Consider the following 13,176-nt stretch of genomic DNA (forward strand, 5'->3'; position numbering starts at 1 on the left):
TGCTGCTAATCACTGACATATCCCAGACTGTCATCATCAAAAAAAACAACCCAAAAATATACCTTGCATGTACTATTAATATTCATTTATTGCAGTTTTTTAATCTAAAAAAAATCATGAAATCGTGAAAAAATAGCATTTGGAGGGTGAAAATTGATAAATATTTGATATTCATGATTAGGACTGATGTTGGTTAAAAAAATAAACTTAATGAAAGTAGACATTATAATATTTGTCAGTATAATTTTTTTATAGCCTGATTTTGAAGAGAGCATTTTGGTTGTGTGCAGGGCAGTCTGAGTGAGAGTATTTGGATCTGCAAAAAAAACTAAAACGTATAAACATCAATGTTGCTGCTTATTATTGACATACCCCAGGCTGTGATAATCAAAAGAAAAATATATACTTAGCATGTAGTATACTGAAAATAAATCATTTTTGTTTTTTATTTTCATCCAAAAACATAGTAGCATCATGACAAAAACCTGGCATTTAAAGGGCTAAAATATTTGAAAATTTGATATTTATTATTAGGACTAATGTTTGTTAAAAAAATAAAGTGAATGAAAGGAGAAAATAATATCATAATATAATATTTTTTAAAGTTTGATTTGATTTTGAAAAGCGTATTTTGGGCGCAGAGCAATACGAGTTTGTGTAATATTAAAGCGGGCTCTAAGGGGTTAAAGAAGCTACATCTTAAAATAAAAGCTCAAATAAACAACAACAGAGATTCTGTCCATGTTGCAAAACAAAACAATCATTTTTCACAAAAAGAAAATGTGACTGACTTAAAATTACCCGACCAAACAAGTTTATAAAACTTTCACCAGCTACAGTTTGTCCAGCAGAGGGAGCTGCAGGCCCTTCACTGATGATGTAATGGTGCTCATCCTTCCTCCTGATATACAGTGATGGGAAAAAGTATTTGCCCCCTTATGGATTTCTTCTGTTTTTGCTTTTTATTTGATATTTCAGATCATCAAATAAACTTCAATTTAAGAAAAAGTCAATGAGAGTGAACAAAAATGTAGCTTTTAAATGACCATTCCATTTATTGAAGGTAAAGAATTATTCAAAACCTATATCACCCATGAGAAAAAGTAATTGCCCCCTAAACCTAATAACTGGCTGTGCCACCCTTGGCGGCAACAACTGCAATTAAGTGTTAACGGTAAGTGGCAATGAGTCTTTCACATCGCTGTGGAGGAATGTTGGCCCACTCTTCTTTGTATAATAGTTTCAATTCAGCCACATTGGAGGGTTTTCGAGCATGAGTGGCCTGTTTAAGGCCATGCCACAGCATCTCAATTGGATTTAAGTCTGGACTTTGACTAGGCCACTCCATAACCTTCATTTCATTCTTCTTCAGGATTTTATGGTAGAGAGCAGAATTCATGGTTCCATCAATTATTGCAAGTCGTCCAGGTCCTGAAGCAGCAAAGCAGCCCCAGACCATCGCACTACCACCACTATGTTTGACTGTTGGTATGATGTTCTTTTTCTGAAATACTGTGTTAGTTTTACGCCAGATGTAATGGGACGCACACCTTCCAAAATGTTCCACTTTTGTCTCATTAGTCCACAGAGTATTTTACCAAAAGCCTTGGGGATCATCAAGATGTTTGTGGGCAAATGTGAGACGAGTGGTTTTTGCCTTGGAACTTTCCAATGGATGCCATTTTTGCCCAGTCTCTTTCTTATTGTCGAATCATGAACACTGACCTTAACTGGGGCAAGTGAGGCCTGAAGTGCTTTAGATATTGTTCTGGGACGGTTCACCACTGTTCCATGTTTTCTCCATTTGTGGATAAAGGCTCTCGCTGTGGTTCGCTGGAGTCCCAAAGCCCTAGAAATGGCTTTGTAACCCTTTCCAGTCTGAAAGGTGTCAATGACTTTGTTTCTCATCTGTTTTTGAATTTCTTTAGATCGCTGCATGATGTGTTGCTTTTTGAGATCATTTAGCCTACTTAATGTTGTCAGACAGGTTCTATTTAAGTGATTTCTTGATTCTACAGGTCTGGCAGTCAGCTGGCCTGGGTGTGGCTAATGAAATTGAACTCAGCTTGCCAAAAATGTGGTTATTCACAGTTAATTCATGATTTAACAAGGCGGGGGGCAATTACTTTTTCACATAGGGCTAGGTTGGTTTGGATAGCCTTTTTCCCTTACTAAATAAAATCATCATTTAAAAACTGCGTTTTGTATTTACTCAGGCTATCTTTGTCTGATACTGAAATTAGTTTGATAATCTGAAACATTTAAGTGTGACAAATATGCAAAAAAACAAGTAATCGTTAAGGGGGAAATACTTTTTCACAGCACTGCATGTGTGTTATTGGAGGCCTTGAATTTGTTCTTTAGTGTGATTATGAAATAGAAAACCTCCCCCCACAGACAGATGCTTTTAGTGTGGCCTTTGATTTACAAACATAATTTCTCCCCCCAAAAATGTTTCATCTGGAATAATCTGCACACTGTTTAACAATAAATCCCTATACTATGAAAACTGGTTCAACAGTAATATGGAATTCAAATTCTCCTAAAAGGGTCAGAAAGACCCCTATTTTTTACCAACACTTGACCCAAAGGCAACCTCAGTGGGTAAAATCTGTTTGACTGCTATTTTAAGGAATAACAGTTAAATATGTTAATTATGTCAAAAATATCTTATTAATACACCTGTTGGTCTAGTTTTGTTGATAACTTGAACTGGAAAATTATTTAGAATCTTCAATACTAATTTCTCCTTACTAATACCGTAAAGTTTTGTTTTTTTTTTTCAAAATCATACACAAATTCTGCAAGCCATTATCTTCTTAGATTTTAGAGAAAAAGAAATCTTTGTGAGCTGCTTTATTTGAAAAATGTATCCAGAAACCATGCTGCACCTGTTTTGGTGACGTTTCTACACTAAGCTATTTTTGGAAGATGTATCCTGGTAGACTGTTGATAACACTGACTGAATTTTCTGTTCACAGGGAAAATGTAATGTTTGGTTTCTACAATAAGACGAAACATTAAGAATTGGATATAATTAATCTGGTGATCATTCTGACAAAGTATCACATTCATAAATCCACATTTAGCCATTCTTTATCTTTATTTCTAGTGTTTAAAAGATTGAAACTCAACAGTACATAAAAAACCATTTAGGACTCAAACAATACGTAAGCTGTGAAAACTGTTTACTTGTGCTCTATGTTTTCATCCAAAGATCAGCCCTGGCTCTGGAGTAGTCTGTATTAATGACTTCTTTGATGTTTTTTTAAATGTCAATAAAGATGTGATTGAGAAAAAGAGGCTCTCACCTTGATGCTGTTCTTGTAAAGGAAGCCTGGCAGGGAGAAACCTTTCTTCTTGTCGAGGGGCTCGCTAAAGATGACCACCTGCTCAAAAAGGAAGACTCTCCTCTCCTTCATCCGGCCGAGCACGCTGCCCTCCGGGTCAGAAACCATAAACGTGTCCTGCAGCAACAGGCGGCCCTGAGCCACGATCTTTCCCTGGAGACGGACATGAGGAGATGGAAACAGGAAGATCAGCATGGCACACTGCAATGACCTGAGATAAAGTTTTTGTTGATGAGGCAACGTGCTGTGAAGAACGTGTTGTTGGCGAGTGTGGCGTCGCTCTCATTCTTACATCAAATCCCTGGAGCCGGCCAACATTCATCATATCGTTACACCTTTTTGGCACGATGCACATGACCTCCACTGCTTTCTGTAAGAGGCACACAGGACCAAAGGGTTCATGGGACAAAACATGTTTGGCTTAATATGAACTGATCAACAAGTGCTATCTCTGTCAGACTGCGGATCTTTTGATATAGACCTTTCTAATGTTTTTTGGTATGAGAAAATAATTGTATTTTGGGAAATGATATGTAAGGAGCTAAAGCAAAAACTAGGATATGAGATACAGTTGTTTGGTGCTTTATCTATGTGAATCCTCTAAAGAAAATATTGCTGCCAGTGATAATAGCAAGAAAGCTCTCACTAGGAACTGGAGTAAACGAAGGACCAATGGCTAACAATCATGGGGACTCAAAACGACGAAACTAGACTGAAACAATAATCAATCAGTTTCAAGAATGTAAAAATGTATTTGTACCTATCAGTTTGTGTTTTTTTTTTTAGCTTTTGTCTTTGGGTTGTTTTTCTGTCATAACTTACATGTCAGTTTCACAAATATTTGTGTTAATATTTGAGTGAAAAAAAGAAGTGCTATCTCATCATCTTACCTCTAATTCCATCGACTCCAGCCCAGACTTTTTAGAGTGCTTCAGGAAATCCTAAAACAGAAAAAAAAAATAAAAACTCAAAAATATATACTTTTAACCCTTGGAGATCAACCACAGACTCACTTTTGCCTTGTTAGGGGATCTTTAGGAGCTGACAGAAGGTCAACATGCATCATCACAAAGCTTAGAACCTGAAGATTAATTTAAGATGCAGCTCAGCACAGTGTGTCAAAGTTTTCTAGTCATCAATCTGTAATAAACATTGTGTTTTGTTTAAGCACCTGTTCAAACTTAACAGTTTAGAGTGTATAAGGGTTTAAAACATTATGATGTAAATATATGATGGCATTCGCATTCTCAGTATTTCTCGGGCTGATACCATTTGTTATAAAAAAAAATTTGTTTAAGCACTTCTGACGCCTGGAGAATTGATAAAAATGGTCAAAAATCCCTCCAAAGTACCACATGAAGACATCAAGACCCTGAGGAACACAACAAAAAAACCTCTGCTGAGATTAGGCATCAAACACATTTTGAGATTTCTGTAAGAATGGCATTTTTCCACAAGAGTGTCATCTTTACACTCAATTTATGTCATTCAAGGGATGTTAATGGACCCTAGTCTGCAGAAATTATCTAATGCAATATGTGACAATAACACTTTAACTGCCATAATTATAATTTATGTCATTATTTGATGTTTATTTACACATATTATTCATGCAAATTATTTTCATAAAAATTGATTTGTTTTTGTGCTTCGTCACACTGGAACAATGTTTATTATAACAAGCAGGAACTATGTTTATATACTGTGTTGAGGGGACACATTTAGCTGCAGCATATTTTCTCACAAGACGTGAAGCGGCAAAGGTTTACACTCTGCCTGAAGGTTAAAAATGTTATTGCCTTGCCCATTTTTAAGTTGTTTTTCCTTTGCTCAGAGTGGAGTCATTATCTACTTATCCTCATGCCGATGGAAAGTCAGGTGATGTTTTACAGTCAAACCGTCCCCCAAAAAACAAAGAACAAAAACACACAGACACAGAGAAAGCAATGTGGATTTAGCAGTGAGCAACAAGTCCTTATGTCACACAAATGTGAAAGTGGCTCCCACACTAGGAGCTTCAGACTACAAGGCTAAAAACATGACACCAGCAATGTTTTTCAAAACAACTTGGCTCGTCAGGGCTTCAGGACACTTGGATTACGAGCAGTATGGAGACATTTTGTGCTTTTATTTTATTTTTTCAACATGACTTGTTCAACATAAGTGAAGCTTTTCAGTCAGGATCACCCCCTGGTGTTTGACTACAGTATAGATCATAAAGCCCACCCCTCCATGTTAGTGAATGGGACATAGGCCAATAAACTAAAAACTCAAAGTACACACCAAATACATTTTTCCCAAAGATTGTTTCTGACACTGAAGGTAGTTCTCATCACCCTGATGTTTGTTCAAGTGATCTTTTTATGATAAGCTTGGTTTAAATGAGTTATTCAGTTATACAAAAAAGGGAGTTTTCCACCAGACATGTGTTTTGGCAGTAACTCCTCCATCACTACTGCGCAGACTCTGGCCCTCAATCCCTTCACCAGCTCCGTGAACCTCTGGTAGCGTTTCGTAGACTACAAAACTTCATCTGACTTTCAATCAGCATGAGGGTGACTGGCTTTTCAATTTTGGGTGAACTATCCCTTTAGGATGTGAAGCTAAAGGAGTATGAGCTGCAGCTGAAGCTTTGGCGCCCTCTGTTGTAAAGTAACAGACTCACCTTGAGCAGCAGCTGGTACTTCATGATCCTCTGGACTGGCTTGATGAGCAGGTCTGTGATCTGCAGCCTGTGTCCCAGCCGCTGCTTCATGTCCTGCACAGTCAAAGTTCAGGTTACCTGAGAGCCTGACAGCTCCATGCACATGTGTCTAAGCAGGTCAAATAATGGGCTCATACCTCAAAGTAGGTGTCGATGTACTCTGAGACGATGTGCTCCGACTTGGGCTTGTTCTGGCAGTACACTACATACATGTTCAGTCTGCGTTCCTGCATGCAGACAGCACGCACAGTTACAACATGATCAAAGTACTCAAGCATGGACAAATGAAGCTGGAGATGCACAGTGGACGAACCTGTTTGAGAAAGAGTGGTCCCAGTTTGTCAGGGTCCTCCAAACACTTCTCCAATTCCCCAAGGAAGAAACTAAAGCAGGCAGAGACAGAGAGGGCAGTAAGCTACTGTGCTGCTGAGTGTGAGCAGGAAAAGCTCTGTATTCTGCAGATGTGTGCGTCACATACTCTTTGTGCCAGTCATAGATCTGGTGAATGTTGCCAAACACAATTTTGTCCTTTCCCTTCATGTCATCTGGGACGCCCTCCTCCTTCATCCGGCTCATGTAGCCCTAATGATGGAGGCACACAAACACAGTGACACAAATTTACAACACAGAGTCTGTAAAGTTCAGCACATTCATTCTAATACTTTCAGTGACATTTGAAAATTCTGGTCAAAATAATAAGCTGTGCCACTTTTGGGAAACCACTCTGCTAGAACAGAAAAACCAACAAACCTCAGGGTTCCGACACGGACAAAACATTGACAAAACCAAACTTTTAAGATGCTTTTCAAGGAATCATGAGACAGTTTTTTATTTTTTCTAGGCCAACTTGCCTAGCTTTTTTCAACGATTTCAAAGTCAAACTCAGTTAAAAATAATTTCAGCAGGCTGGCATACAATAAAGGAGAGACAAACCCAGAGAGAAAATGACAAAACGTAGGTAACAGAAAACAAAACGTTGGCACACATTGACAGAGATTAACCCATGGGGTCTGCTTTCATATTACACACTTGTCGCTCTGCACATGAAATGCGCTTTGATTTTTATACATTACTATTTTTTGTGCACTGCCAAATACTCACACTCATACCGCTCTGCACGCAAAAATTTTCAAAATAAGGATATCAAAAATATTATTCATTACATAAATATGATTTTCTACTTTCATTGACTTTCTTTTTTAACCACAACAGTCCTTATCATAAATATCAAATATTCATTAAATTTTCAGAATTTTAAACCTTTAAATGTCAGATTTTTGTCATTATGCCACAATGTTTTTAGATGAAAAGAAGGCAAAAAATGAATTATTTTAAACATACTACATGCTAAGGAGATTTTTTTTGGATGATCACAGCCTGGGATATGGTAATGATTAGCAGTGACATTGATTGTGACAGTGCATCTATAAATAGCATGTAATTTCTCCATATGCCAAATATGGTAAAAAAATATGTCATTAGTTAGAAAATAGTAAAAATGACAAATTCCAAAGCAAAAGCCCAGAATGACACCCAGAAATAATACAATTCATGTTTTTATGCTTTGGCTTGCTGGATCAAAAATGTCAGTTTGAATGAGTTTCAGTGGATCATTTTTTGCACTTAACAGTCTGAATGTAACAACTTTGTTTCCACAGTGTATTTTAGACTTATTGTAGGAGCTGAGCTGGAAATTCCAAAATTAATCAAAATACACAATCTTGAAAAAATGTATGCCTTATGCATGAACACAGAAAAATGATCACTAAATGAAGAATAAAAAGCATGTAAAATGTGCCAAACTGTCCCTAAGGGTTTAAAGAATGTTGCCAGCTACAGAAGATGAATTTGCTGGTATGTTACATTACATGAAAGCTATCCATTAAAGATTATTGTAACAGTTTTATTATATACCACAAAATGTCATGACTTTTCCAAAACTCAATGATTTTGACAAATTCCCTTTTTTAGGCGTGGAAAATTGATTGTGAAATCGCATGACTCCAGGTTTTCATGAGTGTGCATAATTTCGGACAGGAAGTGAGGTACAACTGATGAAGCATCAACTCACCTCCACCACAAGGCCCAGGTCTCTGACGTAATCTCTCTCCGTATCCACCAACTCCAGCAGGATGTAACTGAACAGAATAAACCAGACGCATTTCAAGAAAAAAAGCAAACCATCTCAGTGTGCGATGTGACAAAGATGAAGAAAGCGGCCATACTGTCTTTTCTTGAGGATGCTGGTCTTGCGTTCGTCCATCTCTTCGATTGGAGAGGAGGAGGAGAGGAGGGAGTTGTCGGAGGGGTTGAAGGAAGGAGAGCTGCTGTCTCCCTGTTCTACTGACAGTGAGCTGGGTCTGTCCTCCAATGCCTGCACCACAGAAAAACACCAGGTAAACTAAACTGACGCATGTTCATGTTATATTCAGCATCTTCAGGTAGTCAGCTGATGACATCACATACATGCTGCCAGGTCTCCCTCATTTCAACTCAGAGTTCTTAAATGTGTCCATCTGGTCTCTGTGGGGCTGTGGACGGTTCTCTGACCACAGCAGCACGCTGTTTAAAATGTTTAAGGCTTAAGAGCAATACATACCTCACTAAGGGCCCATCCACATCTACCTCAATTTGGTTTCAGCTTCTGGACTTTTCATTTTTATCCGAACCATTCAACACACACATCTATACAATCAGGACAGTTTGAAGGTGAGCAGTCAAAATAAGTGTCATCAATTCAGTATCTGACCAAGTCTCTACTTCTGTTCCTGAGATATGACATTGAGTAATAGCCAGAAAAGTGTTTTTGCAAAACATTATGATGTCACAGTGGAGTTGACCTTTGACCCTTTGGATATAAAATGTCATCACTTCATTGTTTTACCCTGGTAAAAACATTTGTTGTTGGCAACAGATGCAGTCATAATCAGTGTATCAATTCTTAAGTTATGTACAAAAATATGTTTTGTGAGTTCACAGTGACCTTTGACCTTCAATCACCAAATTCTAATTTGAACATTCTCGAGTCCAAGTGGACGTTTGTGACAAAGGTGTTCTTGAGATATCACTTTCACTAAAATGAGACAGGAAGCAAGGTAAAACTGACCTTGACCGTTGACCACCAAAATCAAATCAGTTCACTTCTGAGTGTAAAAGAACGTTTGTGTCAAATATGAAGAAATTTCCTTGAGGTGTTCTTGAGATATCATGTTCATGAAAATGAGACAACTGCAAGGTCAGAGCCCTGTGACCAAAATGTAATTTTGTCTTCAGTGAGCGCAAGTGGATGTTTGAGATGTTGCATTCATGAGAATAAGACAGATGCAAAGGTCACAGTGACCTTTGACCACCAAATATCGAATCAGTTCATTATTGAGTCCAAGTGAACAGTTGTGCCAAATTTTAAGAAATTTCCTTGAGGTGTTCCGGAGATCTCATGTTCACAAGAATGAGATGGCTGCAAGGTCACACTGATCTTGACCTTTTCTTACATCTCTCTCTGCATGTATGGGGTGTATACACTATTATGGTGGGTGAATAGATATTGACCAATTTTTATTTCTTTTATCAATATTACAATTACTTTTTCTTTTCTCTCCTTCTCTGTATATGTATTTAAATAGGCATTCACACCCTATTTAATTCTATATTGTACATATTTGTTATGTGTGAAGCACATTGAGCTTGCATTGTATGAAATGTCTTATATATATTTTACCATCAAAATGTAATCTGTTCATCACTGAGTTCAAGTGGACGTTTGTGCCAAATTTGAAGAAATTCATGAAAACAGGACAGACAGGCAGATGGAAACAAAGTCATAAAAATGCAGGCCTTGGTTCAGCCTTTAAGATGTGAAAAGGCCTCAAGTTAAGACAAAGACTAATTCTGACCAACTAAATCAAGCTCTTATCAACAAAAATACCCATGGCAAAATAACTTTATGTCCGAAGGTAACTGGCAAGCTTATTATGTAGTTCTTCCTTTATGATCCTACCATCTTGCTTTTGACCAGCTCCTCGATGGCGCTCACCAACTCAGCAGCACTGGGCGTCTCTGAACTGGATGGACGGACCGACAGACGAGACGAGGTCTGGGTAAATACAGATAGACGACAGAAGGGAGGGGACAAAAACAGCATTAGAACCTGATAAAACATAGTCTACCAACTTTTCCTGCTAACATTAACTCTTTTCTTTGGCTTGTTTCAATAAAGACAAAATAGTGTGTTTAAACCAGACTATCATTTAGGATTGATGCAAGCTCAGCATGTTAAGAGATTTATTAACAAATTCTAAATCTCTAAAGCAAACTATAAACACTGCTTTTCTCTTTTGTGTGCGAACTTAAAGGTTCGTTGTGAATGTGAACCTTCATGTACTTAGAAGAGTTAGAACAGTCTTAATAAACAGCAAAACAGACAGCTTGATAATATCCTATGGTCAAAGGTCATGCTTAAATCTGGTTCAATTTTAACATCAGCTTTCTTTTTAGCTTGAGTTTGCTTATTAGTTTAACCCTTTGAAACCTGAGCAAATTGGCTTGATTTCATTTAAAAAAGGGGGAAGAATGCAAAGAGCAACTTTAGAAGAAATTACCCAAAAATGAGCAAGAAATTAGTTTAAAAAAAACAAAAGACAAAAAAAAAACAACAAGAAAATGACCTCAAGCAAATGCTAAAATTGTTATAGACATTCTCTTACATAATTTTAAATATAAAATGAAGGGAATTATAAATAAAGTTTCTGAACATTTTCCCAGTTTTTTGATTATATCCAACAATCTCCCCATGCTAATTTTCAGATTGCTTCCTTGTCACCTTTTACTAATTGTTTGCAGTTTGCAGGACATTTCTTGCCAAGGTGCTCTTTCTTTTTTTAACCATGTTTGTTAAACAACAAACAAGGAAATAACTTGGAGAATGTACTTAAAAATAATAATTCTGTAACACAATTCTAAATACATAACTATGATATTTATTAACATAGTTTTCTGGACATTTTTACAAGATTAAATGTAACCAATTTTCTCAATGTAATTTCTAGCAGTTTGAGGACATTTCTTGCTGAGATGCTCATTACCTTTTTTTTTACCATGTTTTTGAAAGAGATAAAACCAATATGCTCAGGGTTCAAAGGTTGAAATACTTGTGAAAGGCGTCTGAGACCAGCACAAGAAAACTGCTGTCGATTCAGGTTTCAAGGGGTTAATTCTAAGTGAATGTTTTATTTTGGTTATTTGAGTAAGCAATTACTCGGTGACAATGTCTGTTAAATGTTCTGTTGTCAGAAGACAGAAGATCCAAAATGATGTTTCCCCAAGTGAAACCCCACTGCTAGGGCGTTTACATCTGAAGGTTCGGACAAAGTGAAAAGAAAAAATATATGAAATCAGAAAAGGTAAAAACATGAGGCTGAAACTGGGGGTGAACAAAATCAAGATATGGAGAGAAAAAAGAAGAAGTGAAATGTCAGAAAATGGAGATGAGGAGGAGGTCGGGGGGAAAGAAAGTGATGTCTGAATGGAGGATATCTCGGTCGCTGTCTCGGGTGATGATGACCAGCCTTTGAAATAAAGAAAGGATGCTAACAGAGCGAGGATGACAGAGGTAGATGCATGTATGTATATATAGTTCAGGAGACTCTCACCCTTGCTGTGCTGTGCTTCAAGACTTTCCCCAATTAGGATTTCTGGGTGAGGCTGTGTGCCCTTCTGGCCTCGCCAGCGTTTAGAGATGCCAATTACTCGCATGGGTAATGAGGTTAACGCACAGAGGGTAAAAGGGAGATGAGGACGAGCGGGCAGGGCAGGTGAGGGAGGGGGGGGTGAGGGGTTGGAGGAGGGTGGGAACAGGGGGGGCTTTTCAATTTTCACCTCAGTGTGGGCTGATATTTAGATTGTTGAGCTGACAAGAAATCCCTCTTTCCTCTTTGGGTCTATCTTCACATCTTCCTCTAAAGCCACGACCTTTTCCCTAACCGTGAGTGATAAACACGCAGAGAGAAGCTGCAGTCCTGCAGTACCGGAACAGGCTTACAAAATTTAAAATGTCTTTAAAATTTATAAAAGTTTATGCAAATTAGGCACGATGGCCTTCTAATGTGCACTAACAGACTAAACCTTGCACATTGGCATTTATTTAAGAGCTACACGCATCTTCTCTTTATCTCCATTTTCCTGTAAAAGCCCTTGTTCACCTGCCGGCCGACTCTACAGTGATGTGTTGTAGAAACAGGGCAGAAAATCAAAATGAGTGAAACTTAAAAAAAAATTAAAAAAAAAAAAAAAAGGAGGAAAAAGATTCTGCGCTAAAGAAATTCAGGAATGTTACATTTTGAGAAAAAATACAAAAGTAAGGAAGAGTGACTTTTAAAGGAAGGAGAAAGGTGTATTCTTAAAAGAAGAAAGACTAAAAAAAAACCCAGCTAAGTTAATTTCCTTTCAATCTAAAACTGCTGCAGAAACCACAGAAGAAGGCTTTAGCAAGTAGCATTTAAAGCTGAAGAGCGGGGGGAAATAAGAGAGAATTAAAGAATTGACTGAGGGAAGAGACAGAGGGGGACAAGCGGGGCATCTCAGATGGAGAGGTATGGAAACTGAGACAAAGCAAAGACAGGACATAAATCAAGGTAATGCTACAGCGTGGCAAACAGCAAACGATACAACCAGGAAACAAAACAAAAGAGAAACAGAAATTAGTGTCAGAGGAGCCTCCACTTAAGTCCAAGAAGAGACTTGGACTTGCCTGAAACGTTCATTGCTTCCTACTTCACAAGAGACGGGAGAATATGATGCAACACAATGTTAAGCATAACAGAAACTAAGGAGTTACTTAAAACTGTGCCAGAAACTGCTCTTTTTTTTGGAAAAAGTGGGAGCCTGAGATGAGCGAAAATGTAACCTGCAGGAATTAAAAATCATAACAACAATGAGAGGAAAAATAATCTGTATAAGAAGTGTTTCATTTGGCTTTAAGATTCTCATAGGTGGTGTTTCAATTAGCTAAGGCTTTGTTAGCCTGGCTATGGAAGCCCTGAGAGCCAAGAGAGGAAAAAAAAAAAGTCTGGTGATCCATTTCCTAAACTGAATCTAAATCATTTTCACTCCTGTGTGTATGACTTA

At 37.7% G+C, this 13,176-nt stretch overlaps 1 protein-coding gene across 6 annotated transcripts in view; it reads right to left on the minus strand.

The window, feature by feature from the left end:
* trioa (trio Rho guanine nucleotide exchange factor a) overlaps positions 1-13,176 on the minus strand; it is a 127,046-nt gene that overhangs the window by 11,996 nt on the left and 101,874 nt on the right. For all 6 annotated transcript variants that reach the window (XM_088090520.1, XM_088090519.1, XM_088090522.1 and 3 more), the window contains 10 exons: positions 10,052-10,147; positions 8,280-8,428; positions 8,126-8,192; positions 6,533-6,636; positions 6,368-6,437; positions 6,192-6,281; positions 6,016-6,108; positions 4,241-4,291; positions 3,643-3,720; positions 3,312-3,503 (listed from right to left, as the gene is read on the minus strand). In XM_088090520.1, coding sequence (XP_087946646.1) covers positions 3,312-3,503; positions 3,643-3,720; positions 4,241-4,291; positions 6,016-6,108; positions 6,192-6,281; positions 6,368-6,437; positions 6,533-6,636; positions 8,126-8,192; positions 8,280-8,428; positions 10,052-10,147 — 990 coding nt within the window. The remainder of the gene's footprint in view (positions 1-3,311; positions 3,504-3,642; positions 3,721-4,240; positions 4,292-6,015; positions 6,109-6,191; positions 6,282-6,367; positions 6,438-6,532; positions 6,637-8,125; positions 8,193-8,279; positions 8,429-10,051; positions 10,148-13,176) is intronic.

Source organism: Plectropomus leopardus, chromosome 17 (genome assembly GCF_026936395.1).
Source record: "Plectropomus leopardus strain MGB_pleo_1.0 chromosome 17, ASM2693639v1, whole genome shotgun sequence".
Classification (NCBI taxonomy): Eukaryota; Metazoa; Chordata; class Actinopteri; order Perciformes; family Serranidae; genus Plectropomus; species Plectropomus leopardus.